The 27,093-nt window shown below is 41.4% G+C and overlaps 3 protein-coding genes across 5 annotated transcripts; 1 reads left to right on the plus strand and 2 right to left on the minus strand.

Annotated features, from left to right (window-relative positions):
- Nucleotides 1-2,833: 2,833 nt before the first annotated feature.
- Nucleotides 2,834-20,223, minus strand: LOC120438613 (E3 ubiquitin-protein ligase TRIM39-like). The gene is made up of 2 exons (XM_039609021.1): nt 20,073-20,223; nt 2,834-4,767 (listed from the first exon to the last, which is right to left on the minus strand). Exon 2 carries the CDS (start codon nt 4,756-4,758, stop codon nt 3,100-3,102), a length of 1,659 nt encoding a protein of 552 aa, XP_039464955.1. The 5' UTR covers nt 4,759-4,767; nt 20,073-20,223; the 3' UTR covers nt 2,834-3,099.
- LOC120438640 lies at nt 6,454-10,841 on the plus strand. 2 transcript variants are annotated; one of them, XR_005612023.1, is made up of 3 exons: nt 6,454-7,457; nt 10,306-10,459; nt 10,748-10,780. XR_005612023.1 is itself a non-coding variant. In XM_039609071.1 (2 exons), exons 1-2 carry the CDS (start codon nt 6,455-6,457, stop codon nt 10,371-10,373), a joined length of 1,071 nt encoding a protein of 356 aa, XP_039465005.1. In that variant the 5' UTR covers nt 6,454; the 3' UTR covers nt 10,374-10,841. The 2 variants fall into 2 exon arrangements, 1 of the variants encoding a protein (XP_039465005.1); XM_039609071.1 differs by having other exon boundaries at nt 10,306-10,841.
- Nucleotides 20,224-20,898: 675 nt separating the features above from the next.
- Nucleotides 20,899-26,830, minus strand: LOC120438642. Of its 2 annotated transcripts, none has more exons than XR_005612024.1 (8): nt 26,592-26,830; nt 26,003-26,079; nt 24,278-24,349; nt 23,230-23,294; nt 22,569-23,114; nt 22,327-22,486; nt 22,141-22,236; nt 20,899-21,848 (listed from the first exon to the last, which is right to left on the minus strand). XR_005612024.1 is itself a non-coding variant. In XM_039609075.1 (8 exons), the coding sequence occupies exons 5-8, from the start codon at nt 23,097-23,099 to the stop codon at nt 21,540-21,542; spliced, it is 1,017 nt and encodes a 338-aa protein (XP_039465009.1). In that variant the 5' UTR covers nt 23,100-23,114; nt 23,230-23,294; nt 24,278-24,349; nt 26,003-26,079; nt 26,592-26,830; the 3' UTR covers nt 20,899-21,539. The 2 variants fall into 2 exon arrangements, 1 of the variants encoding a protein (XP_039465009.1); XM_039609075.1 differs by having other exon boundaries at nt 22,327-22,407.
- Between the last annotated feature and the right edge of the window lie 263 nt (nt 26,831-27,093).

The raw sequence follows: 27,093 nt of genomic DNA on the forward strand, positions 1-27,093 counted from the left end.
TCGGACTGACCAGGGTGGGGGAGGGGTATGGCTCTATATGCATGCTTGATGTGGGATAAACATGGTCTAGAGTGTTTTCTCCTCTGGTGGGACATTTAACATGCTGATAGAACTTTGGGAGTACAGTCTTTATGTTGGCCTTATTAAAGTCACCTGCAATTATGCGAATTATGCTGCTGTTCGTTAATGGTGTTCAGCAGGATAGCGAGCGCCGTGTTTACATTGGCATCAGGTGGAATGTACACAGTCGTGATGATCACTACTGTTGTTGCACCAGCTTTCATGCACTCTTACCAGAGTCCTTTGTCCTGTCCCAGCGGAGCAGAGTAGGGCACACTAGCTGTACGCTAGCATCGGGTATTACTGGGTGAAGCCAGGTTTTGGTGATCGGTGATGATCAAGGCAATATCAACAATGGAATTTGGTGCATTATACCAGAGTTAGCTTAAGCAAAGAGTTAGCTAAGCTAGGAGTTAGCTTAAACTAACTGGCAGGTTGCATACAAAATATTGCATCAATAAAATATTGCATTAAAAGTAAATCACAAAACACACAAGACACCCACACATCTGTAAGTGTAACATAGTTAAATAGAGTTGAAGTTAAATCAAGCTAGATGAGACACTGGCACCACCTACTGTTATAAAAGTCACCATGCAACATTCACAAAGGGCAAGGGATTCTGGGTAATCCTCCGAATAGGGCTTTGGAGCGTGATGTCACTGGAGGTGGGCCACGCCCCTTTCCGCCATGACAGTAGGCTAGACACTAGTGATGGGTAGTTGAGGCCTCGTGAAGCGTTTCAGCACATTCCCCAAACTGTATCGATACTGTGTCGACACAGTGTTGTTTTGCTCCATACTGACACCTGCTGGACATTAAGTATCATTGCAGGCAACTTACTTGAGACTCACAACAGACACTGATTCAATGACCTAGTCATACGTGTATACACTGTAAGGTATTGTATTTTCCACGGAATCATTTTATATCTTTTACATTTCAAATATTTTAGACATCTTTAAAATATATTGTGAATTACATTAAGTGAAAATTAAAATGAAAGTATTGTGAATATAATATTACCCATTTAAATGTAATTGACTCAGAGTTTATTATAAATTTCTATCCAGAAAAATAAGTTTATCCATTGTTTTGCATTCAGTCTATTTTTTTTTTTTTTACACCATTTCCCCAGCTTTGGAAAACTCACAGGCACAGATGAAGCTGGGGTACACAAAAACTGTAAAGCCAGGTGGAAAAGGTTCTGACAAGATGTCTTCCTATTCCCCCAGTACGTTAAAGGATCCTCTGATCTTGGAATGTTTCTCTCCAACACTCTCCACAATACTAAGGGGTTGGCAGTCCTTTATAATAAAATTCAGGACTGTCTGGTCCAGAACAGTCTTCCTAGATGCTTGATTTCAAAATAATAAAACACATAATAAAAAAAAATATGATAAAGCTGTTCACTGTCTATATAGGCCGACCTGTGTTCATTCTCAGTGTGTTTGTCTCCTCATTTTCATGTTTGGCTCTGTAATGCCTAAACACTGAGGAGGTGTTCTGATAGATTACACTGAAACAAAGACAGACAAACTATTACCTTATTTCCAGTTAAAAGATCAAAATGATCCCACACAGCAGAAACAATTCTTTTTCTTTTGGGCTCCATTTTGTTATGGAGATATGTGTATTTTTTTTTATTTTATTTATTTTTTTATCTTTGCGAGAGTAATTTTGTGGGTTTTTTTGGTGGCGACTCATTCCGTTGGCAGATGCGGATGCGGTACCTTTTAAACACAGCTTGGCGCGTTGGCAATGAGCGATACAGCAGCTGTATCGATCACGTGACTTTTTCTTAAAGCCACGCACGCACCGATACAAGCGTCGGTGCGTCAGTGTTGCTGGACCCATCACTACTAGACACAGGATACAGTTTCAGCTATGGTTCGTACGTGTTGTGTTATCAGTTGCAACGTTTGATCACACGATTGTGAAGGCAAGAAGCTGGATAATGGGCTCTCTTTTCATCGTTTTTCAACCTGGAGGCAACGTGAGGGATCCCATGTATCCGATATTACTAAACAAAGACGTCAGGCTTGCATTGCAGCGGTGAGACGAGCGGATCGAGTTCTGTGCAATCCCCAGCTTTTTGTTGGTTTGGTCTCCGCATCTTCTTTCCGGTGAGTTCTAAATTAATTCATATCACTATTAAAATGCTTTTGGTGTTATTTTCAATGTGCTGAGGTCATAGATAATGAGATAAAACATGCTAATGTGTGATGCTGCAGAACCACGTCATGTCATCATGTCGACTGAGTAGCTTATGATTTAGCATTATTGCAGGCAAACCAGCATATGAAATGGATGTAACAAATCCAGACTGGGCACCAACACTGCTCATGGGCCTCTAAAAACATACTAAATTGCTCTCATTGTACACTAATCCGCACATAACTTCCAGATGAATCACACACCTGTCATGTGCAGTGAAACATGTTCACTGACAGCTCAGCTTCAGCATCTTATTCATGCTGTGACTGCAGCCGTTCAACTCTGTTTATCTTTAACCCAAATCATCACAACATGGAAATATAATCATCAAACTGATGTGACTGGAAGGATGCAGCAGTCTGTGCTCCACCTTTCTCCTCCACACCTGCAGGTGGAGAACATGGATGCATGAATCTCTACAGAGTTCTTTGAATATTATCCGTCTTATCAGTTTTCAGTGAACAAAAATCCTCACAGAGCCAAAATAAGCAGTTTGTATCCAACATAACTCAGCTGGACTCTGATGCTCCGTATAACAGCCACACATGAGTCTGGATTCACTCAAAGCATTGAACAAACTTTATTGTAAATGAAGCTTTTGGACATTTATTCTCTGATATTTGCTCTTCAGCTCGAGTCTCCATCAGTGGGAACATTTCCTGATTCAACTTTTCTTCTGTTCAAATCAAACTCCATGAGAATCAAAGTGTGAATCAGAGTCCTGATGATCAGATTCTATAGAAACATGGAGACTGTAGAGGATTTACACTCAATATGTTCATTTGTTCACTTCAAGAAAAATCAATCATTCATCAAATAAAATCAGTCGTTGATCGACTCAGTTTGATTGACAGGACAGATGATCAGAGGTGCAGAGTTTTTACCACCATCATTAGGACATGGACAGAAGTATGGGTGGAGTTTGTGAGTGAAGGAGCAGCCAGTAAAGGAGTAGATCAGAGCTGCAGCACCTACATCATAAAAGGAGACCAGACCCTCCTCATAATCCACAAACACCCCCACCTTCTCAGGACCAGGATGAAGACAGAGGGGGAGTGGTGAACCAATAAGAGCTCTGTACTCATTTCCATTTCTCAGCCACACAGTCCAGAAACCATTCCGAGGTTTCAGTGTGATTTCTCCCTTCCTGTTGATCGACTCTGTGGCCACTCCTAAATCCCACTCAGTCTTTCCTTTAACCTGAACCTCAAAGTAAAATCTGCCTGAAGAGAAACTCTGCTCTCCTAAAACACAAACACACAGAGAAAATCTCTCTGGGTTGTCTGGAAGATTCTTCCACACATCACTATGATACACTTGTTTTCCATCATCAGACAGGATGAGTTGAGGATGAGCTGTATCAGGATCCAGAGTCACATCCACCTCATACTGCTGCACCCTCTGCAGCTCAGCCTCACGCAGCTTCTTCTTCATGAGTTTCCTGATTGTCTCCTCCAGCTGAGCCACAGCTCTCCCCACAGTCCCCTCATATGATGGTGGATGAACTCTGACCTCTGTCCAGTACTTGGTGGGTGGAGCAGCTTTCAGGGAGGAGAAGCTTTGGAGGAGGTGGAGGTCGTCTTCAGAGCATGAGAGCTGCTCCACCTCAGAGCTTCTCTCCATCAGCTCAGAGATTTCCTGTTCCAGATCTTTGATGAGACCTTCAGCCTGTTTCTCTGTAGCTTCCTGTTTGTCTTCGATCTCCTTCATGAGCTCCTTCAGGCGTCTCTCAACAGACTCCATCAGAGCAGTGAAGACCTGAACACCTTCTGCTTTCTGTCTGTCTGCAGCATCTTTACTCATCTTCACCGACTCTGTGATCTCCTGAATCTTCAGTCGTCTCTTCTGGATCATCTGCTGAATCTCAGCCTCTGTCTTCTCCAGCTCTGCCTTCTTTCCTTCATATTCTTCTCTCAGAGGAACAAACTCGTGGTTCTTGTGGTCTAAAACAGAGCAGAGCACGCAGACACATGTCTGGTCGGTCTTACAGAACAGCTCCAGAGGTTTATCGTGCTTCGTACACATCCTGCCTTCCAGGTTCTCCACAGCATCAATCAGCTGATGTCCTCTCAGACCTTTCTTTGTCAGATGAGGCTCCAGGTGAGTCTGACAGTAGGAGGTCTGACACACCAGGCAGGACTTCAGGGCCTTCAGTCTGGTTCCAGTGCAGACGTCACAGGGAACTTCTCCTGGTTTGGCAGCTTGTTGCTCTGAGCTGCTGCTGCTGGCTTTCTGCTGAGCTTCACGTCTGAACTGAGCAACCATCTCAGAGATGAAGGTGTTGACCCTCAGCTGAGGTCTAGTGGAGAAAGTCTCTTTACACATGGGACACTGACAGCTCTGATTCATGTCCCAGTGCTGACTGATGCAGGTTTTGCAGAAGTTGTGTCCACATGGTGTAGTGACTGGATCAGTGAACACATCCAGACAGATGGAGCACAGAAACTGATCTTCAGATCGCAGATTGCTGGCAGCAGACATGTCTGCACTCTGAGGGAGAAAGAAAAGAAACATTTGATTCAAAATTCACTTTAAATTTCATTTTTAAAAAGAGAGAAACAAGCGTCAGTAATCTGAGGAGCTTGGAAAGAAAAGCGTCTGGACTTCTTTGAGTTTCTTGAAGATGTTTCATCAGAGAAGCTTCTTCAGTTCTCAGAGTAACTGGTGGAGACCCAGCAACACACGCAGACACAAACTGGTTCATCCCAAACACAAACTTAACATCGTAGTGTCTGCTGTACAGTGCAGCGTCCAGATGAACAGGATAACTTTTGGGCATGAAGATAAACACAGTCGTTAGAAAGATGTGAAATTGTTTCTCTGACTGTTTTACAGAAGGTCCAAGATTCATCCAGATCATTTGTATACTTGAATAAATCAGTTTGTTGGATATATTCCATCAATTACTGTGAAGTAAACTTCGACCTTGTTGGTGACTAAATACTTCTTATTGTAAGTCCAGATCAACGACCCATTAATATTAAACAGTGACTGTTCCAATAGAAGTGACAGTGAGGAGGACAATGAATCATAAACCTCAGAAATGTGTTATTAACTGTTTGATCCAGTATATTAATGGCATTTATGAGAACATGTTTATTCAGTGGTGTCTGTATATTTGGTCCATTTGTGCGTCATTAAAAACTGTCCTGTTTTCTCTCACAGATACTGGAACATCACAGCTCCTCACAAACTCAGGATATGGAAGAAGATGAACTTTTCCAGTCACTCGCTGGGATACATCATTCAATTATTCTGGATCCTCAGAAAACATTGATTTATTTTTGTATTTCATATATTTGTTTGTCCAAATCAAAGATTTATGTTAGAAGAGAAGAAGCCACCATGATAAAGCCTGTGTGTGAAAATGAGATCAGTGAATTTTGTTGATCAAAATCACATTTAAGGAGGAATTCTGTCCTCCAGTTTGTTTGTGATGGCATCAGCCACACAGGGGTAAATCAGTTCATTTTTCACTTTATAGGTTTGCTTTGCAGTTTTCTTCATTAAGTTAATTCATTAATCATTTTGTTAAACCTAACACTGGTATTATGAGGCGCGCACATAGTAACATTGTGTGGTTTTTCTAAAATGTTTTGTTATATTAATTATGTTTCTCTTTCGAGTTACCTGGGTTTGGGCGGTGGCTGTTTCCTGTCTGGGCAAAAGGCGTGGCTGAGGACTCTGGGGACAAAATGCCTGCTCAGCAGGACCAACCATGGGCTTACCAGGAGCAGGGGTGTTTTAGGTTTAGTTAGGTTATTCTGTGCTTAGTTAATATGTGTGTGTTTTTGTTTCCCCCCTATTGTGTGTAAATGGTTTGGCCAAATCATTATAAAAGCTACCCTCATGTGTCTTTGTAATTAGGTCAGTTTGTGAGTTAAGTTGTGTCTCACTTTGTTTTGTTTAAGTTTCTGGAAATTATTTTTCGTAGAGTTATATTTAGTTGACCTCTTTTATGGGCCTGCTAAGTATGTTTTTGAATTTTGTTAATTTTGGACATTTTGAGGGTTAAAATAAAGAAAATCCTTTTTGAAGATACTTTTTTGCCTGTGTCCTCTATGCTTTGGCTGCTTGGTCCCTCACAGTTGGTGGCAGCAGTGGGATTTGCCAGTTGAGGACACAGTTTTTTTTTTTTTCATTTCTTTGAGGTTTTTTCACCCCAGAAAAAAGGAAAATGCATCGGGGAGGAAAGGTGGAAAAGAAGAAAGGAGTAACTGTTCAGAAGGAAGCTGATGCTGAGGAGGAAATTGGAGTCTCTGAAATGGTGGAGAGCACTGAGGTTGAAGAAAGGGAGCCATCTCTGTTGGATCTGATGTCAATATTGCAAGCTCATATGGGTCAACAGGAGGCTCGGGAAGCAAGGCAGGAAGAGGTAACTGCACGACAAGAACAAAAATTCAAAGCATTGCAACATCAGTTCCAGGTTTTACAGTTAGAGGTGCAGTCCCAGACATCACCAGTACCTGAGCTACCATTACCTACCACAGAGTCATCAGAGTCAAGGGAGCTACCTACCATTTCTAGTTCTCCTCAAGCTCAAGCTGAATCCAGTCAGTCATTATCAGGTCAGTTTTCATTGCATGAACCCAGACTGGAAAAGTTGACTGATAGTGATGATATTGAGCATTTTTTGACCACATTTGAACACATTGCCTTAGCATATCGTTGGGAAAAAACAGACTGGGTTTTTCGTTTAATACCACTGCTAACGGGCAAGGCAAGAGGGGCATACGTTCATATGGATATTGATGACTCTCTCAGCTATGACAAAGTTAAAGCTGCAATTTTGTCCAAGTATGATGTTAACCCTGAGACCTACAGGCAGCGATTCCGTTCACTGGAAGTCAGGCTTGATGAGAACCCTAAGGAGTTGTATGCTCGACTTAAAGATCTTTACGGGAAATGGATTCAGCCAAAAGGTAAAACGAACCAAGAAATTGGTGAAATAATCATCCTTGAACAATATTTGAGAATGTTGTCCCCTGAGCTACAGGTTTGGATTCGAGAGCACAATCCGTCTTCTGCAGCGAAGGCAGCTGAGCTGGCAGAAGTGTTTGTAGCTGCCAGGAGGAAAGGACAACCTTGGACCTGTAATGCAAATAAAATGCCAAAGGAAGGCCCCAAATCAGCCCAGATGTACCATCAGAGGCCAGTGTCAGCTGATAAAACTCCTGTGGGTGAGAACCAGTTTGCTGGCAGACCATTAAAAAATTCAAAAAAGATCTTTTGTTACCTCTGTGGGTTAGAGGGCCACACAAAGCCAATGTGCCCAAAACCTTCAGCTAAGATGGTTCAAATGTGTTTCATGCCACGTCTACATGCTGAACATGGGCTCCAGTGTGACCAGACTGTTAAAATGATACAAATTGAAGCTAATGGAACAACTTTAAGAGCTTTACTTGATTCTGGCAGTTCTCATACACTGATACAGAGATTTTGTGCCCCCCAATATTGTCCGTGTTAGTGATACCATCCCCATTTGTTGTGTGCATGGAGATGAGAAGATGTACTCAACAGCTGACATGTACATTAAGGTGAATGGACAGACTTACCTTTTAAATGTTGGGGTGGTTGATAACCTGCCTTATTCAGCTATTCTGGGACGAGATTTTCCAGTGCTTTTTGATTTATTGTAGTCAGACCAGAATCATCAATGCAATGTGGCTGTTACTAGAGCCCAAGCTCAAAAATCAAATGAAACCTCAGAAGTTTTCAGTGCCTTGCCATTTTTTAATGAGGAATGGGAAGCTGCACCTGGGAAGCCTCGGAAAAGTCGCAGACAGAGGAGACAGGAGAAGTTCCAGCATACTATGGTACACCCAGAAATGCATACTGACCCAGACTTGCCTTTGGGACTTTAAATTCCTGGCAATATAATAGAGTTGCAAAAAACTGATCCTAGTTTAACTTCTTGCTTTCAGCGAGCGATAGACAACGACCAAGTAGAGGAGGCAGGCATTAACAAAAGTGACTATGTCTTGCAAAATGGCATACTTTACCATCAGGTGGGCTCACTTCTGAAGCTAGTGGTCCCCCAAGAAGTTAGAGAAACAGTGCTTAATTTGGGACACTCTATTCCCTGGGCTGGCCACCTTGGTAAGCACAAAACCACAGCTCGCATTAAACAACATTTTTTGTGGCCTGGCCTCCATAGAGATGTAGCCTACTTCTGTAAGAGCTGTCCTCAGTGCCAAATGACATCCTCCAAAGTTCCTTCCAAAGCTCCACTCCAACCACTGCCTATTATTGGTACCCCATTTGAGCGCCTCGGAATGGATATTGTTGGACCCGTTGAGAAGAGTAAGTCAGGGAATCGCTATATGCTTGTAATCACTGATTATGCAACTAAATATCCAGAGGTCTTCCCACTGAAATCCATCAAGGCAAAATCAGTAGCTTTCTGCCTTGTACAGCTCTTCGTAAGAGTAGGGTTCCCACAGGAAATACTGACTGATCAGGGGAGTAACTTTATGTCCAACTTACTAAAACAGGTGTACAAGCTGCTGGGCATTAGAAGCCTGAGGACCACCCCATACATCCTCAGACTGATGGGCTAACACAGGGGTCCCCAATCTCAGTCCACGAGGGCCGGTGTCCCTGCAGGTTTTAGATCTCACCCTGGGTCAACACACCTGAATCACATGATTAGCTCATTACCAGGCCTCTGGAGAACTTCAAGACATGTTGAGAAGGTAATTTATCCATTTAAATCAGCTGTGATGGATCAAGGACACATCTAAAACCTGCAGGGACACCGGCCCTCGTGGACTGAGATTGGGGACCCCTGGGCTAACAGAACGGTTCAATCAGACTCTGAAGCAGATGCTCCGGAAGGTGGTAGATAAGAATAGTGCTGATTGGGATCAGTGGCTTCCTTATCTTCTCTTTGCCTACAGGGAAGTGCCACAAGCCTCCACTGGTTTCTCTCCGTTCGAACTTTTGTATGGGTATGAGGTACAAGGACCTCTAGCCCTGTTAAGAAACATCTGGGAGGGAGGCAAGGAAAAGATGGACTCTGTTAACATTGTTTCCTATGTTGTACAGATGAGGGAGCGACTGCAGAAAATGAGTGAGCTTGCTCAGTCAAATATGACCAAAATCCAGCAGAAGCAGAAGTTGTGGTATGACCGAGCAGCTCGTCAGAGGTCTTTTAGTCCTGGACAAAAGGTGTTGGTGCTCCTCCCCACTGACAACAACAAGCTATTGGCTAAGTGGCAAGGGCCCTTTGAGGTTCAGAAGAAATTGGGGTCCACTACTTACCAAGTGTTCATCCCTGGGAAGCCACGCTCCAGCAGGGTTCTGCACATAAATCTTTTGAAGGAATGGGCACAGCGCCCTGAAAAGACAGCAGAAGTGATGCTCATAAGGGGTGTGCCAGAGGAAGAAGAGGTTGGTGAGCAATACTTGCCTTCTGCTGATGTGGTAGATTTTGACCTTAGTCATCTGCCAGATGATAAACAGCTTCAGGTGAGAGCTGCATGCAACTCTGAAGTGTTTAAAGTGAATCCTGGCCGAACAGATACTATTGAGCATGACATTGTCATTAAAGAGGGTGTCTCAGTAAAGCGTTTGAGCTACAGGATCCCTGAACGTCTGCTGACATCCCTGAAGAAGGAAATTGACCTCATGTTGTCCTTGGGATCATCGAGCCATCAAAGAGTGAGTGGTGTAATCTGGTGGTCCTAGTGCCAAAGAAGGATGAAAGCATGAGGTTCTGTATAGACTTCAGGTACCTAAACTCAATATCACTGTTTGACTCATACCCCACGCCACGCATTGATGATTTGCTGGAACGGCTGGGGAAGGCAAAGTACTTGACCTGTGCAAGGGATATTGGCAGGTGCCACTCACGGAGCGATCAAAGAAGTTGACTGCCTTTCGAACACCTTGGGGTCTCTTCCAATTTACAGTGATGCCATTCGGGCTGCATGGGGCTCCAGCAAGCTTTCAGAGGTTAATGGACCAGGTACTATGTGGTCTCTCAGACTTTGCATCTGCATGTCTTGATGATATTGTCATCTACAGCACCACATGGGAGGAACACTTGGAACATCTGCATGCTGTCTTCGACCGTCTTGGTGCTGCTGGGTTGACGGTGAACCCCTCTAAGTGTGTTTTTGCCTCTGCTGAGACTGCATACCTGGGCCATGTGATCGGGAATGGGGTGATCAAGCCTCAGGTCAGTAAGATCCAAGCCATTGAGTCTTGTCCTCTCCCACAGACAAGGAAGCAACTAAGATCTTTTTTTGGGCATGGCAGGCTTTTATCGTCGGTTCATACCACAATTCTCCACCAGGGCAGCTCCACTAACTGACTTGATAGGCATCAAGTGTCCTAATCAGATTAACTGGACAGAGGAGGCTATAGTAGCTTTCAAGGACATCAGTCATTCACTGAGTAGTGAACCAGTTTTGTACAGTCCAGACTTTAATGAGCCCTTTTTCCTTCAAACTGATGCATCTCATAGGGGTCTGGGAGCAGTGCTACTTCAAGGTTTGGACGGAGAACGTCATCCTGTTGCTTATATCAGCCGAAAGCTGTTCCCAAGAGGTTCGGTATTCAACAGTGGAAAAGGAGGCTGTTAGATTTGTATTGTGATTGTCATTTATGCTTAGAAATATTTACTCATATATGCTTAGAGGTGTATAATCGATTGTGTAGTGATAGGAGGTTTGATCCTTAATAGTCTGCAACGGCATTGTGTGCATTCCAGAGTGTTCTGGTTTTCACACCCACACTCTGGGAGCATGGGAGAGGTTGTGCCTTGTCTTATTGCTTTATGGTAGGATAAACGTATCTATATCTGTTTTAGTCTAAGTGCCTTTTGTTTAGATGGACGGCTCTGGGAGTCTTCCTGGGGTCACAGTTTGACCCCACACACGGATACACACACACACACACACACACACACACACACACACACACACACACACACACACACACACACACACACACACACACACACACACGGTATTCTTCGTTCACATGTATACCTATATAAGGGGTCATATGTTAATGACCCTATGCATATTCATGTAACCACAATAAAAGGAGTGCTATGGGGACCTGGCTGAGAGTCTGGCGGAGGTCAAGTGGGTGGGCGACACTTGGCTCCAGGCAGGTCTCCCTCATGCATGAGTACTACAAGGAACTTTGCCTACTTGTGTCTTGTTTTTGCTGTGTAGCAAATTGTCCTGAACGTTCCAGCGAGTAGGTTTATGCTATAAACCTATCATTAATTGGTCCTTCTCGAGCGGATCCTTGGAATTGACATTCACCGAGGGGAAAAGAGACACACCGAAGACGTCAGCCAGGACTTATAGAGGTCCTGCAGCAAAGACCCGAGACGTGAGAATTCGTCATTGGGCGGTGGATTAGCCGTCCTGTTTTCTCCTCGATGGATGACGATTGACAGGATCTGACGGGACTGATGCTGCACGCAATAAGCAACACCAAGTAAGTTCAAAGAGAACGACTAAGAGATTACTGTAGCTGCGCTGGTACACGCTGAAGCACGGTCGCGCTGCTTGCATCGCGGACCTTAGCCGTCGGCGGTTAGACGCAGGCTATATAAAAAAAAGAGAGCGACGGCTCCTTAATTGAGTGCGACGCGCGGGTGACGCGTGGCCTAAGCCGTGCGGGGTCGCGCAGGCTGGGGAAAATTATAGGCCTAGTGTGTGTTGTGTTAATGACTGCGGAGCAGGCGTGGTCTGGGACACGGTTGTTGTTGTTATCATTGGTTCCTAAGCAACCACGAGTGTGTCCGAGCGTGACAGACATTTATGCTGGACTTCACTCCTGGGAGCGCACAGTATTTAAAAAAAAAAAAAAAAGAAAAGAAAAGAAAAAAGTGACGGCTCCTTAGCTGCGCGGGTTCACGCGAGCACGGTCGCGCGGGTTTCACGCGGACCTGAGCCGTGCGGTTAATCGCAGGCTTATAAATGGAAGAGATTAAGTTTTCAGAAAACACAGCAGCCTTGAAGAGCGTGTGGAGAAGGCCAGCCCACATCAGCAGCAGTCAAGCTATGCTGTGGTGAATGGCTTTCCCCCACCCCTTGCTGACATGAAATGTTTAGATGATTTTTTAGCTTGCCCTGATCAACAACGGCCGTGCTCCAGACCACAGATTTGATTGAGGTGGATAAGTGTTAAAAGCAATCTGCATTAAGCTTAAGGTTGCTCAAATTCAGTACAATGACATATGAGATGAAGTAAAATAGGCAAATATTTTAAACTAATTACGTGCATAGAGGCACTTGACCTGTTTGAAAACTGTCATCCTATTATGAGCCATTGTTGAGATATAGAGCACACCTGTGAAAACAACTATTATGCTGAACCCTATATGAAACAGCTGAAAACTACATGATGGAGAAGCTGAGTTGAATATGAAAGTGTAAGTCTTTGCCACTGTGGGCAAAGCACACAACCACTGTGTGAGGTTGTGTTGCTGTCTCTTCTGAGCTGATGAGCAAGCTACACATTATCAGATCAGGAGCTGGCTGAGAACTCATCAAAGAAAGGGGAAGAGAACTATGATAACTCGAGTATGTAGCGTATCCGTGAGTTCAGCTTCTTCTTTCAGATGCGCAGCAGTTTTCCTGGATCTTGATTCATGTGTGTAGAGTGTTCATAGCATCAGCATCATGTTTTTGTTTATTTGCTTTGTTGGGTTGAAAAATAATTAAATAAACTTGTGATCATACTTATGGATCACCATGGCACATGTCATCAGCCATATGTTTTATTTATGCAGATGAAAAAGTGAGTGTGAATGTGCCTGACGTCGCAGTGTGTGTTTGTGCTGTGTGAATGTAATTGTCTCCAATTGTGAGAGCGGTGATTCTGCAGGTCACCAGCTAGTGTAAAGAAAAAAAGAGTAAGAAGGAGACAAAATTTACATTGTAGATGGAAAATAATAGGAAAAAAGTTTTGTGTTTATTAGCCAAGAACAACTACAATCTCATTTTCTGCTTTTAAGAAAGGAGAGTTCTGTGTGTTGGTTAAGCAGTGATAATACTAATGAAAATGTCTTAGTTTGTCACTTTCAGATGAAAAGCAGACCTGGATCATTTTCCACATGCAGCAGTCGGAATAAAGTTATAGTTTAATATCATTGGAAACATTCAGGCCAAGTTTCTGGCTAACTTATTTACAGCTCCATGTGTCCCTCATCCTCACAAGCGAGCTCTCACTCCTCCCTGAAGACAAGGAATGCAGTTCCAAAGAGCAATAACATGGCAGATAAAGAGACAGCAGCAAAGTCCTGAGCAGAGAGACCCGGCAAGCAGCAGCAGTGTGGACAAACAGCAGTGGAGAAGAAGAGCAAACCATCATCCTGATTGGATGAATGACACTGTGTTTCCAACAAGCTGCAAAGTCACTGTGCTTGTGAAAAGAACGTTTGAGGAGACTGTTGGGGTTTGACATTTGCCACTTTCGGAGTAAAATGGCAAGAAGAGACAGTGGAACACAGGACAAAGCTGAAGAAGAACTGCCGGCTGTTGGACTGTTGAAGTGGGAGAGGACAACAGAGTGAAGAGGGTAAGGACACAGAGGAAAGCTGTTGTTTAATGTGGGAAATCAAAATTTGGGTTAGCAAACCTGGGGAAAAGAAAACTGACTGCTTAAGTGGAAAATTGTGAAGGAATCTGAAACACTGCAAAAAGAAACATATACAAAATCACACACAAGCAGAACATGCATTAACCCTACTAACACAAACACAAGAGAGCTCATGAAGATTAGGCAGCATCTTGAGCATGTGAGTCTGTTTATCATCTTGTCCAAGTCACTTCATGTGATGAGAAGTGATGCAAACACCGGTGGACTCATAGCACATTAGTTGAAAATGATGATCAATTAATAGCAGAGAAGTGTGTAGGAAAGGCAGCTTTAAGAACATGCCCTGCTGGAGATGCAGCTCCACAGACACATTGATTAAACCTGCCTAATAACAAACACACATGCAATGAAAATCAGCTTGTTATCTCTCATCAGTGTTAAAATAGTGTAAATTTAACAGACGCTTGTTATCAAATGCTGAATTTACCCAATGCTGACAGTTAACTCTCCATGTTGCAGGACAACAGTTTAATTTTTGTGGGAAAAAAGATTCTGGGTTGACCAACCAGTGATCAGACAATAAATTTAGTTGGTAATATAGTAAATTGGGGGATGCTTTCTGCCTGATTGATGCAGCACAAAGTAATTTACTGTATGAGGGAAATTCCATTTTTGTGATAATATTTTGAACATGCAATTCTGTTGTCCTGTCAACTTAGTGGGTTAATAACTGATATGCAAATTAGTTGATGGTTCTTAGGTTAATGAAAGGTGATTGAATTCTAGTACGAGTGAATGGGATGTGTTAGAATGGAGACTCTAAAACACTGAGTTTCCTGTTGTGATGTGCAAGTGACTCCTGCATCCAGATACACAACTCTGAATATATGAGAACAAACTTCTTTTGTGAAATGCATGACAACATGTCACATGTTTTATGATGATGGGGAAAAAGGAAAACTAAATAAAATTTGTGGCCTAAATGAGTGAAAAGTACAGTCCTGGGGATTAAAATTCATAGCTAATGAGACATGAGGCTTATGTTGTGTGTTGTGCGGCTGATGGTTGGTTTGGAGTTAATCTAGCTGATGATTTTTCTTTTGTTGTGAAGTTGAGCCTGCCAATTAATATGATGGTTTGATAAACCATGCTAATGGTATGATTTACCCTCCTGAGATGAGGAGCGTGTGTCATGACTTAACGAGGCCTTTTTATTTTAATACTTTCACAGTGCACTGAAAGTTTTGTTTGATGATCTCTGTTTGAGCAGATCTGCACGATTAGAACGGAAGCGCTATACGACGCGTCGTCGAGAAAATTGTTGCAAGTGAGTTTCTCCACATTAAAATGGGCTCACGAGAAGGTCAATTATCTGGGACAATTAGAAAATAAGTTCCTGTCCAAAAGGATTCAACGAGGAAATCCAGTCTAAATTCTTTTCTTTTTGAAATGACGTCATTTTGCTGAGAAGTGGAAATGAAAATGCGACGTTAATTTCCACTATCAGCAAAGAAAGAATGAATGAATGCATGAATGAATGAGTGAGAGAAAATAAAACCGACTGACTGGTAAAAGCGGACAGAAGCTGACAGACTGACTGACATCACTGTGCGAAGTTGACCCCCACCTGACAAAGGTGCAGATGAATCTATGTGTGTTTCTTTTACAGGAGCAGAAAGATGACAGCAACATTCGAGGTTGCGTGATGATTTAACCTTTTAAATGCCACTTTCTGTGTCTGTGCATCTACCAGGGGTGTCATTCACTACCTTGTGTTGCTCACAGAGGTGACTGTGACAAAGTGTGTACACCTGCGCAGCGCTAACATTTCTACAGCATTACAGTCTTCATGTGATTTGATCATGTGATTTATACCAGGATAGCTGGTTGATGTTTTCTATTACAGGATTTCTGGGTTTATGTGTGAAGAAAACTGTGTTTACAGGTTATGAGTTGGTGATGCTGTTACACTGTGTTGTTGGAGAAATGTGAAGGTTACTTTGACGATGTGAATAACATGTAAAACATTCCCTGTGTTGAAACTAGTGCCACTTCTGTCCACAGCTATGGTCTTTATGGTCGTTTTATAGCACCTCTGGACCCTGTCAATTTGTGCCTGACCTCCAGGATTGTCCATGTGTGTTGCTAATGTTTGTTTTTCTAAGAGTGCATGTAGAGGATTCAGCAGAGACGGACAAGTAACATGAGAAAGCAAATAAGAGATGCAATGTTTATGGAATAGTTTAATTTGGGGCTCATTAGCTGGCCACTACTGAGCTCCTAGTGTTAAATACATGGAGTGACTTTGCTTAAGGGAAGTCACCGATTACACTAATGTTAACTGAGTACATGGGATGATCCATGTCTGAGGCAAATTATGCCAATAAGTGTAGTTTACTGGTTTGAGAAAACCTGCACGTGGTACTTGTCCTGCTGATGCTGAATGCTTTATTGCTACTTATGATACAATTGTTTATAAGTGTGAAGTTTGATTTCACTTCCAGATCTTGTTTTCCAGGCCATGATGGTGTGTATGCAGGCTCCAGGCGGAGCCAGATGTGAAGCGAACTTAATATGCAAAACACACTAACATCTTTTATTGCAGGGTTATAGGTCCGGGGTGGTGCTGCTCCAGAGGGGGAGACGCCCTGATGTTGCCTGGGACATGATCTAGCTAACCTTTTTCTTTCAGACAGGAATCTAGGTTTGATGAGTTGACTCATGGGAGTGTCCATGCGTCAAGAGGAGGGGTCCAGAATTACAGAGTTACATGAAACTATGTTTTCTATGTTTTCTAAACAATGTTTCTATGATTTTTGTGTGATTAACAGTTAGTTAACGGGTATTAAACCTATGCAAGTGGTGCATCTGTGTTCAGATGAGGCTTTAATGGCCTATAAGTGAAGTTCACTGAACTAAGGAGTGTGGTTTGATGATGCTTTACATGCTTTAGAAGTTTTTCCTCCTAGCAAGGAAATACAGGTGCAGCAGTTAAAGTATTGCTGAAAGGAATCTCCTGAGAAATCTTCTGAGGCCCAGTGAGAAGCAACCCATTCCAGGCATAGCTGACAGTCCAGGCAGTGGTTGAGGTCAAAGGTCGAGCTGTTTGGGGCCCATCATGAGATCAGATTTCGGAGCCACAGCAAGGACCATGAAGCTGCGTTGGAATGAGAGCTGTGCCAAGGGAGCTTTCCAGAGGCCAATAGAGGAGATTGTGGACGACAGACGGGCACCTGAAGGATGAGGGGAGCGTGCCAAGCTCCACCGACAGCGCAGGGGGAGTCCAAGGATGGCATCATGATTCTGTGAAAAGCACAGGAACCAGAAGCTATGGTGGTGATGACAGCAGTTTCCTATGAACATCACCTAATGCTGTGTCACTGTACTGTGCATACGATGACACTCTGAAGACTGCTGGGATCATAACAGCAATAAGATAACTGGATCCAACACCCTTTCCACAGAGGGTTTTTCCTGCAGAGGATGGACAATGGAGGAGTCATATGTATCCCCCACAGGACAGAGGCCTGAAGTGAGGTGATGGGGGTTGGCAGAGGCCATAAAACTAGAGTGCTGAAGAGGTCTGCAGCTCTCACAATAGCTGAGACCCATGTTGACAAACGGCAAACTCAACTGGTATGTCTGAATGTCTATTCTACATACATTTGGACTCTGGTCCTATGAACAGTGATGGAAACAACTGGAAGAGACATTTATAACGCCCTGCAGAACTTAAACCACTCTGCAGAGAGACGTGTGATTTACATGTCTTGCAGAGGAGCACCACCAAGCTGGAGTGTTCTTGAAAATGTTAATTTCTCTTATGACCATTAACAATTCATCTGTTTGCTTGCAGGATGCAGTTTATCATTGTATGAGATCAATGAGAACTAGAATAACTGCTAATATATTTGTCAAACTGCGTACGTTTACATATGCTGAGTATAAAAATGTTTGCATTGACACTGTCAGACATGACGTGATCCTAACTGGGTACTTTTCTAGCATAATTGCCAAAAGGGGGGAAATGTTAGATTTGTATTGTGATTGTCATTTATGCTTAGAAATATTTACTCATATATGCTTAGAGGTGTATAATCGATTGTGTAGTGATAGGAGGTTTGATCCTTAATAGTCTGCAACGGCATTGTGTGCATTCCAGAGTGTTCTGGTTTTCACACCCACACTCTGGGAGCATGGGAGAGGTTGTGCCTTGTCTTATTGCTTTATGGTAGGATAAACGTATCTATATCTGTTTTAGTCTAAGTGCCTTTTGTTTAGATGGACGGCTCTGGGGAGTCTTCCTGGGGTCACAGTTTGACCCCCACACACACACACACACACACACACACACACACACACACACACACACACACACACACACACACACACACACACACACACACACACACACGGTATTCTTCGTTCACATGTATACCTATATAAGGGGTCATATGTTAATGACCCTATGCATATTCATGTAACCACAATAAAAGGAGTGCTATGGGGACCTGGCTGAGAGTCTGGCGGAGGTCAAGTGGGAGGAACGACACTTGGCTCCAGGCAGGTCTCCCTCATGCATGAGTACTACAAGGAACTTTGCCTACTTGTGTCTTGTTTTTGCTGTGTAGCAAATTGTCCTGAACGTTCCAGCGAGTAGGTTTATGCTATAAACCTATCAGAGGCCCTTGCCATCAAGTGGGCCCTTGATTCCTTCAGGTACTACCTTCTTGGAAGAGAATTCACCCTGGAGACGGATCACAGTGCACTTCAGTGGATGGAAAAGATGAAAGATAAGAACGGAAGAATCACAAGATGGTACCTTGCTCTGCAACCTTTTCGGTTTGTCATCAAGCACGTTCCTGGGAAGAACAACGTTACTGCCGACTTCCTCTCTCGCTGTACCAGCGAGAGTCCTGAAGAGGGGGGGTGTGTGATGGCATCAGCCACACAGGGGTAAATTAGTTCATTTTTCACTTTATAGGTTTGCTTTGCAGTTTTCTTCATTAAGTTAATTCATTAATCATTTTGTTAAACCTAACACTGGTATTATGAGGCGCGCACATAGTAACATTGTGTGGTTTTTCTAAAATGTTTTGTTATATTAATTATGTTTCTCTTTCGAGTTACCTGGGTTTGGGCGGTGGCTGTTTCCTGTCTGGGCAAAAGGCGTGGCTGAGGACTCTGGGGACAAAATGCCTGCTCAGCAGGACCAACCATGGGCTTACCAGGAGCAGGGGTGTTTTAGGTTTAGTTAGGTTATTCTGTGCTTAGTTAATATGTGTGTGTTTTTGTTTCCCCCCTATTGTGTGTAAATGGTTTGGCCAAATCATTATAAAAGCTACCCTCATGTGTCTTTGTAATTAGGTCAGTTTGTGAGTTAAGTTGTGTCTCACTTTGTTTTGTTTACGAAAAATAATTTCCAGAAACTTAGAGTTATATTTAGTTGACCTCTTTTATGGGCCTGCTAAGTATGTTTTTGAATTTTGTTAATTTTGGACTTTGTGAGGGTTAAAATAAAGAAAACCCTTTTTGAAGATACTTTTTTGCCTGTGTCCCTGCTTGGTCCCTCACATTGTTTAAATAAGCTTTGGGATTAAACACCATCATCTATGTTTGTGTCTGATGACATGTTTGATCCAGTTCAGCTTGAATATCACAGCTGATGTGTGAACTCTGACATATTTAAAGCCTCGATTATCAGGATGATTCAAACACATCTGTTTAAATAATGAGATTTATGTTTCCACACAAAGTTATAAAGTGCAGCATCGACTGTTTTCTGAATGATTCAGGAACATCTGTGACTCTTACAGGATACACTAAGTCAGATAATCTCTCTTTGTAAAATGTGTGAATGACTTTTTGAAGGACTGACCAAAATCTGCTGGTTTACAGTATCAAAGGCTTTATATCAATAAAGAATAAACAGGTGTTTTCACGTCTGTAATCCTTATGATCAATCAGATCCAGAATCAATCTAATAGGAACAGGAAGTGATGAATAACCAGGAAGTGTGGAGTCAGTCTGAAGTCCAGAGCACAGACTGAGTCCACAGTCCTGAGCAGAGCCACAGTGAGACTGAAGCAGCAGCTCCATGTTCCTACAGTGGATCTGTGGTTACATGAGCAGATTTCTATGGATCCAGTGTGACTGTGATGAGTCAGCATGAAGTGAACAGAGTGAAGATTTGTGTAGAAACAGGAAGTGTGATCAGCTGCACTCACCACTGTTGCTGAGAGAAACCTGATGGACTCCAGTGAATCTTCTTTTAGAGACAAACAGGACTCGACTGCAGCTCTGCTGCTGCTCTCTCACACTTTCACTTCTGCAAAATGACGTTGAACTTCTCGTCTTTGCTCCCCGTCTTCCTGCCTCTCCCTTTATCAGCCGGTCTGTACTCAGTGACTGTGTGCAGCGGGTGGGAGGAGTGAGAAGTGGCGTGTGGGTAAAGTTCACACAGTAATGACGGCCTCAGGTGATCAGGAGAAACTCACCTGGATTTCCTTTTTCCACAGCAGACTGAGAGCTTCAGGTGGACCCTGAAGGAGGTCTCAGACACAGGTGCACTGTAAAACGTGACAAGTTAACTCAAATGATTTGGGGAAACCGATTGCACCTATTGATTCAAGCTTTATAACTTAAACAGTTTTGGGTTATTTAAGTACTTCATTAGAGTCCCGAGAACCCAAAGCAAATATGATAATGTAACTCAAATGCATTATGTTTATTTACTTATTGTATTTAGTATGTTTCAACTTAAACCATTAAATTTGTGTATTATGCTGTAAATAATAAATGCTGTATTTATTCAAACTTATTTAAAGTGTTACATGCTTATATTCAAATTAAGTTAAATTAACTTAAATAGTTGTATTTAAACAACTTAATCCAATTGGGGAAACCGATTGCACCAAATGGTTCAAGTACTATTAACACAAAACCAAGCTATTGTTCTTTCCATTCAGTTTTTATTAACTTTAACTGCAGAGAAAATACAGAATGAATACAACCATACTTTCATAAACTATGACTGCTAAAGCCATTATCAAATAACAAATAATTAGGAATTTTAAAACTTGCGCTTTTAGGGAATTTTAAATGTTTTTTGTAGCATTTTGAAAATCGATTAAATATACAAAACACAAATTTAGTAATGTAGATCTGATACATAGGTGTACATCATAAAAAACAATAGTCTAGAGGCAATTAGAGCCATAACAATCACAATTTTAAGTAACATTTAGTATAATAATGAAATCACATGCACTACAGCAATGCAACTATAGAAAACAGCTGAACTAAGGATGTCACTAACAAAAAATATTCTCAAAGGTATTTGTGGTTTCTTAACAGTTTTGCCCAGACCTCGAATCAAGTGAACTGGCACTCATCACACAATTAAAAAATAAAGCTTGAAAGTATACTGTACATATTGACTAATTATCAGTTATCTTCCAAAAGATTTCCATGTAACTAAAATATATTTTTAGAAATAAGCTTAAGATTACACACTATGTGAAGATTTTTTTCAATCACAAACAAAACGTCAAATATGGATTGTCTCCTTATTCTTAGCTTTCTCCATATTGCTTTTTAGAAAGCAATTTACCCTGAACAAATAAAACTATTGAAGCCATTCACAGATAACTGAAAAAGCACGAATATACTGACCAGTGAAAAACAAACATCATCTACACAAGCTCATTTTTTAGTGTCTGCAATTTTGGTTTTAGTTGCTTTCTCTCATCGTCTAGCTTCAGCAACACTACTTGAATGAACTCAAAAAAGCCAGTACACTTCTCAGGATAGTTCAGATGCAGAGCATAGATTAGCCCAAACAAACACACCAGTGCATCAGTCCATGAGTGATGAGTCATAACAACCTGATCTTCAAGTACTATGAACACTTGGCGTGGTGAGAAAGGAACTCCTCCAGGCACCTCCTCTTCATCGACATCAGCAACCAGAGCAATTGTGGCTTCATAGAACTCAATTTCATCCTAAGATATATAATACAGAGTGCACAATTATTCATCTGTAATATCTCTATTAAAAGCATAAATACAAATGGTCAGGCACCTTTCTTCAGTTTTTCTAATTCTATATATCATAACATGTTTTAAGTTGACAGTGAAGGTTCATTTTTCATTCATCCAGGTAGTCAAATCAAGGATGAAAGAAGTTTATAAGTCATTCAACTTCACGTCTTCAACTTTCAACCCAAGTCCAGCTGACTTATGACTTCAACCTTTTTTAAATTCCAATGTGCAAATTATTGTAATACCCAAGTACCTTGCATGTTTTGAAAATCTCTGAAGAATCCTCCTTGAGGTACATTGGTAGGCCGGCCAGAGCTGCTGTTCTAGTTGCATAGATGTCGTTTTTGTCCTAGAAAATAAATAAATGTATATAAATATATATAAACATAACAATGGCAACTGCCAAGCAAGCAGAATAATAATTCGTATTTTTAAATACCTGTTTTCCATATGCCAACAAAAGCTGCTCCATCCTTTCACCGACCCGTCCAGTTTTCCTCTTTTTGTATAGTCCAATCAGCTGAGGAGCATAATCATCCAGTGCAGCATAAAACACGTGGCAGATTCTGATTGGTGATTCGATGAAATTCAAAGTAGAGCTGAGGAGAATTCCAAAAATATTACAAGCAAAACACAGCATACTATATGAGCAGTAACTGTTATATACGTAGTTGTACTTACCTGTGTGTCATGAAAGAGTGCTGGCCATCTGTCCTTGAGCTCTGATACAGGAGGAGAAGTTGTGACAATCTCTTCACGCCGGAGTGCAAAAGTGCGCATCATATGCTGATGAATGAGAGGGATGTCTCTTTCTGCTGAGGTCTTCTTGAACTCCTCTACCATCTCAAGTCTTCTGGTTTTCAGAGACTCCCTTGTTTCTCCAGAAGGATAAGAAGGAAGGAAGTTGACCTCACCTCTCTCAGTCTGAAGGATTGTGTCATCAGTGCTCGTTGAAATCCGGTCCAGCTCAACTAACCTGACAACTTTAACAGATGCTATAGCTGGCAGGTCTTCTATTTTAAAAAAATTACACAAGGCATTATCAAAATCTGGGTCGTGAAACTGAAGCCGAAAGTCAAAGGTAAAATTTAGCCTAGATTTGATCTCATCTATGAGGGCTTGCACACTGTTTGGACAAGATGGCAAAATAAGTTTTTCAGCGTTATCCTTATCAAGGATGACCCTCAGCTTCAATATTCCTGTTGCCTCCATCTGAATTTTTTATTTCTGTAACAGACAGGTTTTAATGCATGTTTGTGTTTACAGTTATTTACAAAATATTAATAGTGCAAAAATATAAAAACATTTATGTGAATACAAAAAAACTGAATAGATGAATTACCTTTACATTGGTTCACAAATTGGTGGAATCAGCTGATGTCTCAGTTCTGTTTCTTTAGTCAGACACTGGAATGAAATGGTTTGTTGTTAGAATGAGTTCATTTGCTATCTTGTAAGCAAAATGCGGCATGTGGTCAGACAGTTGGCACAGAGATTTTACACTGTGACGGAGACCCCTCTGTTGATTCTCTGCTACTTCATATGAACGCAAGTGCTCAACGTAATAAGTGTCATAGTCTTTCAAGAGAAAACAAATGTTGTTTCTGATGAGCAGTACATTAAGAATCTCTTTGAACTCTGGCAATGCAGCATAAGCACCTGTGCATACAAACATGCCAATTGCAAAGTTTGTGCCATTAATTGTAACCGTTTTTGTTGCATATATTGTGTCACTGTCACTAATACCTGAAATAAATGATTGTGTATCTGCAGGTAATGATGAAATGTACAAAGACTCCATTTTGGATGTTTGCACAGGTGGTTTGAAAAACTTTGATGAGGACAAATAAAATGCCATCATGCTTTGACGTCTTTCTGCCAAAGTTTTTAGTACATTTTTGTAGTTGTGAGTGTCATGAATTATTTTTTTGAAAACCTTGTGCTTTCCCTCAAATCTCATTGTCCAAAGATGAACTAAGGGACCAAAGCACTTTATTAAGTGCGGGTAATGCTCGATGTAATGATGCTTTGGCCTGAATCGAACATTAGGAAACACTTCCTGAAAGAGTTGTCTGTGATCTAATATTTTACAGGCCATGTACTGAATGGTCTCGTCACTAAAAGTATGAGACATGGCAAGCTGAACTACGTCCTTTAAATCCATTAGCACTTCCCAAAAGGCGTCTCTTTCTGGAACTTTGGAGCCAATGAGAAGAGGCAACAGTCTAAGAAGGGCATGATTTTCATGCCCGTTCCCACCAATGGTCCCTCGCCTGGCAAAATTTGAGGGTATTGGATGAGGCGATCAACTTTGTCAGAATGTTGGTATGGAAAGCGCAGAATTGCTCTGTTTAAGTCTTCTAAGGTAAAATATCTCTTAGAAATCAAACCTTTTAAACAATGTGCCAACTCCACTGGAATGACACCTTCAAACAGGTCGTGTAGGAGGTCAGGTGGGAAGCCTGTGACAGGATGGAAGAAAGAGAGATGGTCAGAAAGAACACAGGTGTTTTTAACACCATAGTTTTCCTCAGTGTCATCATTCTGAAGCTCTTGCACAAGATTATCATGAGCATCTTTTGTTCTCATTACATAATTCCCTGTAACAGCATTTTCTGTTTGCATTTCTGTTTGGGTGGCATGACAAAACCTACAGAAAGACCTGAAACTCTCATTGAAACCAGCAAGTCCATGGGCAGCAAGGTTGTCTGCCACAACAGAGTAGACAGTGCCTTTAAGACATTCACCAAGAGTCTCAATGTAGACACCTACATCTTCAAGAGTTTTCAGATCATTTAAGAGTGGTGACAACATTTCCTTATACCCAAACTGGCGTACATCATTGGAATTGCACAGCAGAGCAAGCTGAGTGCAGTGTAGAGCAGAACGAGATTTAACTGGAAAGTTTGCCAGTGTCCAGTAAACTGCAAAGACTTTATGTATTTCTTTGAGGGTTAATGTTTGCTTGGTACTTTGTGGTACCAAGTGGGTTTGTGATCAAAATCATCCACATAAAGTATTATTGACAATTTCTGTCCCTCTTGTGACAGTAGAACATTTTCCTGGTAGTAGGATCCATCACAAAATGACATGAAATGTCCAGGAATCTGTGTGGGTGCTTGTTTAATTTCTTCAAGCACATCATTTTTTTTCAACAACAATTGCAAAGATGTGAGAAGAGGCACATACATATAAGTGTGCTTTGACAATTCAATTAAACACTCCACAGGTTTGACATATGGAAAATTTGCTTCATAATATGATTTCCTCCTCTTTGCTGTAGATAGTGGTCCTTCAGATGTGACACATTTATGTAAAACATTACTATCAGAAACTGCCTGACAAATCTCATCCACCAGTTTGTCCGTATATGTACAGTTGTGCTTTTTCAGTATATCTACAACTGATTTTCTAACCAGAGGTTGTGATAACAAAAACAACTGATCAATATGCTCAATAATCTCCTGTGTTGCTCTCTGGGACACATGGAGAATGGTCTGCATTTTCAAGAAAAATCCAGCCAGATTGTATTGCAACTGCTCTTCTAAACCCTCAATTGCACTGATTTCACTGGTGGATGCCACTTGATTGTCATCTGATGACTCTATTGAATCAAGTTGCATGTCATCTTTTTGTTCTACATTTATAACACTTTGCACAATGCCTTCATCGTAACTTGTTGAATTTTGGTGGTCTCTGCATTTGTGGGCATTGAAGGTTGAGTATACATTGGTTTTAAAATTGCAGTTCTTGAAAGGACATGGAACAGTTTCTTTTCGTTTTAAATGCCCCCTCAGATGGATAAACATTTGGCTTTCAATAAAAGCCAAATGCTTAAAATTACACACAGAGCAACAAAATCCATAATTATTCAAATCTAGATAATAACCGTCTTTTCTTTGCGTGGGAGTGTGCATTCTTGACATGTGTATCTTTAATGAATTAAATGTACTAAATGTACACATGCATGTGTTGTAGAGACAGGGTAAGGGTGAAATTGTGGAGTACTGACCATGGTTGAGCCGATAATGCTTCAACAACATGACTTTTATGGCAGTAGAAAAACTACACAACTTGCAATTCCACATTTTGATGCCAAATCGTTTTAAAATCACCTTTACTGTCTTTAGTGCAGTGCTGGATGATCTCTCGGCATGCTACTGCTCCTTCAATCCATCCTTCAGTCGTCAGACTGTAATAACACAAAAGCCATGGGAACAGAAAGCTAGCAGAACAGTTTTTACTTTTAGACTTTTACTTCACTTAAAAACAGTCAACCTGGATAACACAAGCTTTGAAAACAGTAAGATTTATTGTTGCACTACAGCTCATTTTCAATTCAGGTTGGTCAACTACTCTATACGTTATAAAATAATAAAGCAATTTTACATAAGTGAAGTACACAATACGCTAACCCTTAGAAAGTACAGTGCCAGAAACGTTTAGGTTTGGTGCAGTGCAGCTTTGAAAAGGTAAATTATTTCACGACTAAAATGCTGCTAACCATCATATTTAAAATTTGTGAAGACAAACTTGTCCACTAAACTCTTAAAATTAACACTAAATAAATCTTCTACTACTTTCACACGCACTGTCAAAAGTAGGCTACATTTGAAATTGATAAAGTTCAGAGTCAGAAAAGCCTAAACACTGATTTTAACAAAAGTTTTGTGCCATGCAGTTTGCAAAAATTAGACTACTTACCAACTCTTTGATTGAAACAAGCCACCAACCGTTAATTTTTTAAATTGTGAAGGCAGACTTAATACAGCGCTAGGCGGGAATTGTGTGCTAGCATGCTAATTTACGTTTTTCTATATAGCTACTACAAGAAAGCAGTCTGATAAATGTACATTTTGTATGCTAGAAGTAAGCATTAACAAAAAAACATAAAAATAACGTTTATCTTGTACTTTCCACTCTCGCAAAATTTCTCTTGACGAGGCTCGTATCTCATGGCCGACAAGTCCAGGCAAAACACTGGGGGCGGGGCTGTGGATGATGACTAATACAAATGAATTAGCAGAACTTAAACAGTTTAAAGCAACAGTACTTAAAACGTTACAAAAACATCATGTGTACTTATTACAATAAAGTTATTATATCATATGTATACTTTTTTGGTCTACCTAACACACTTCATGAACTATTATTCAGAACTGAGTAAGAACAACTTACTTCTTTTAGTAAGATGCACTGTTGGGTT

The sequence above is a fragment of the Oreochromis aureus genome, linkage group 3 (genome assembly GCF_013358895.1).
Source record: "Oreochromis aureus strain Israel breed Guangdong linkage group 3, ZZ_aureus, whole genome shotgun sequence".
NCBI lineage: Eukaryota > Metazoa > Chordata > Actinopteri > Cichliformes > Cichlidae > Oreochromis > Oreochromis aureus.

What these genes read in the sequence shown, in the direction of transcription:
- LOC120438613 (XM_039609021.1), bottom strand. Translation starts at nt 4,758, where the DNA reads ATGTCTGCTGCCAGCAATCTGCGATCTGAAGATCAGTTTCTGTGCTCC.
- LOC120438642 (XM_039609075.1), bottom strand. Translation starts at nt 23,099, where the DNA reads ATGGAGGCAACAGGAATATTGAAGCTGAGGGTCATCCTTGATAAGGAT. An exon ending in TGTTGGCATATGGAAAACAG is followed by an intron (nt 22,237 to 22,326) that starts GTATTTAAAAAT and finishes TTTATTTTCTAG; the next exon opens with GACAAAAACGACATCTATGC. An exon ending in AGATTTTCAAAACATGCAAG is followed by an intron (nt 21,849 to 22,140) that starts GTACTTGGGTAT and finishes TATATATCTTAG; the next exon opens with GATGAAATTGAGTTCTATGA.
- LOC120438640 (XM_039609071.1), top strand. Translation starts at nt 6,455, where the DNA reads ATGCATCGGGGAGGAAAGGTGGAAAAGAAGAAAGGAGTAACTGTTCAG. An exon ending in AGCTGATAAAACTCCTGTGG is followed by an intron (nt 7,458 to 10,305) that starts GTGAGAACCAGT and finishes TGTCATCTACAG; the next exon opens with CACCACATGGGAGGAACACT.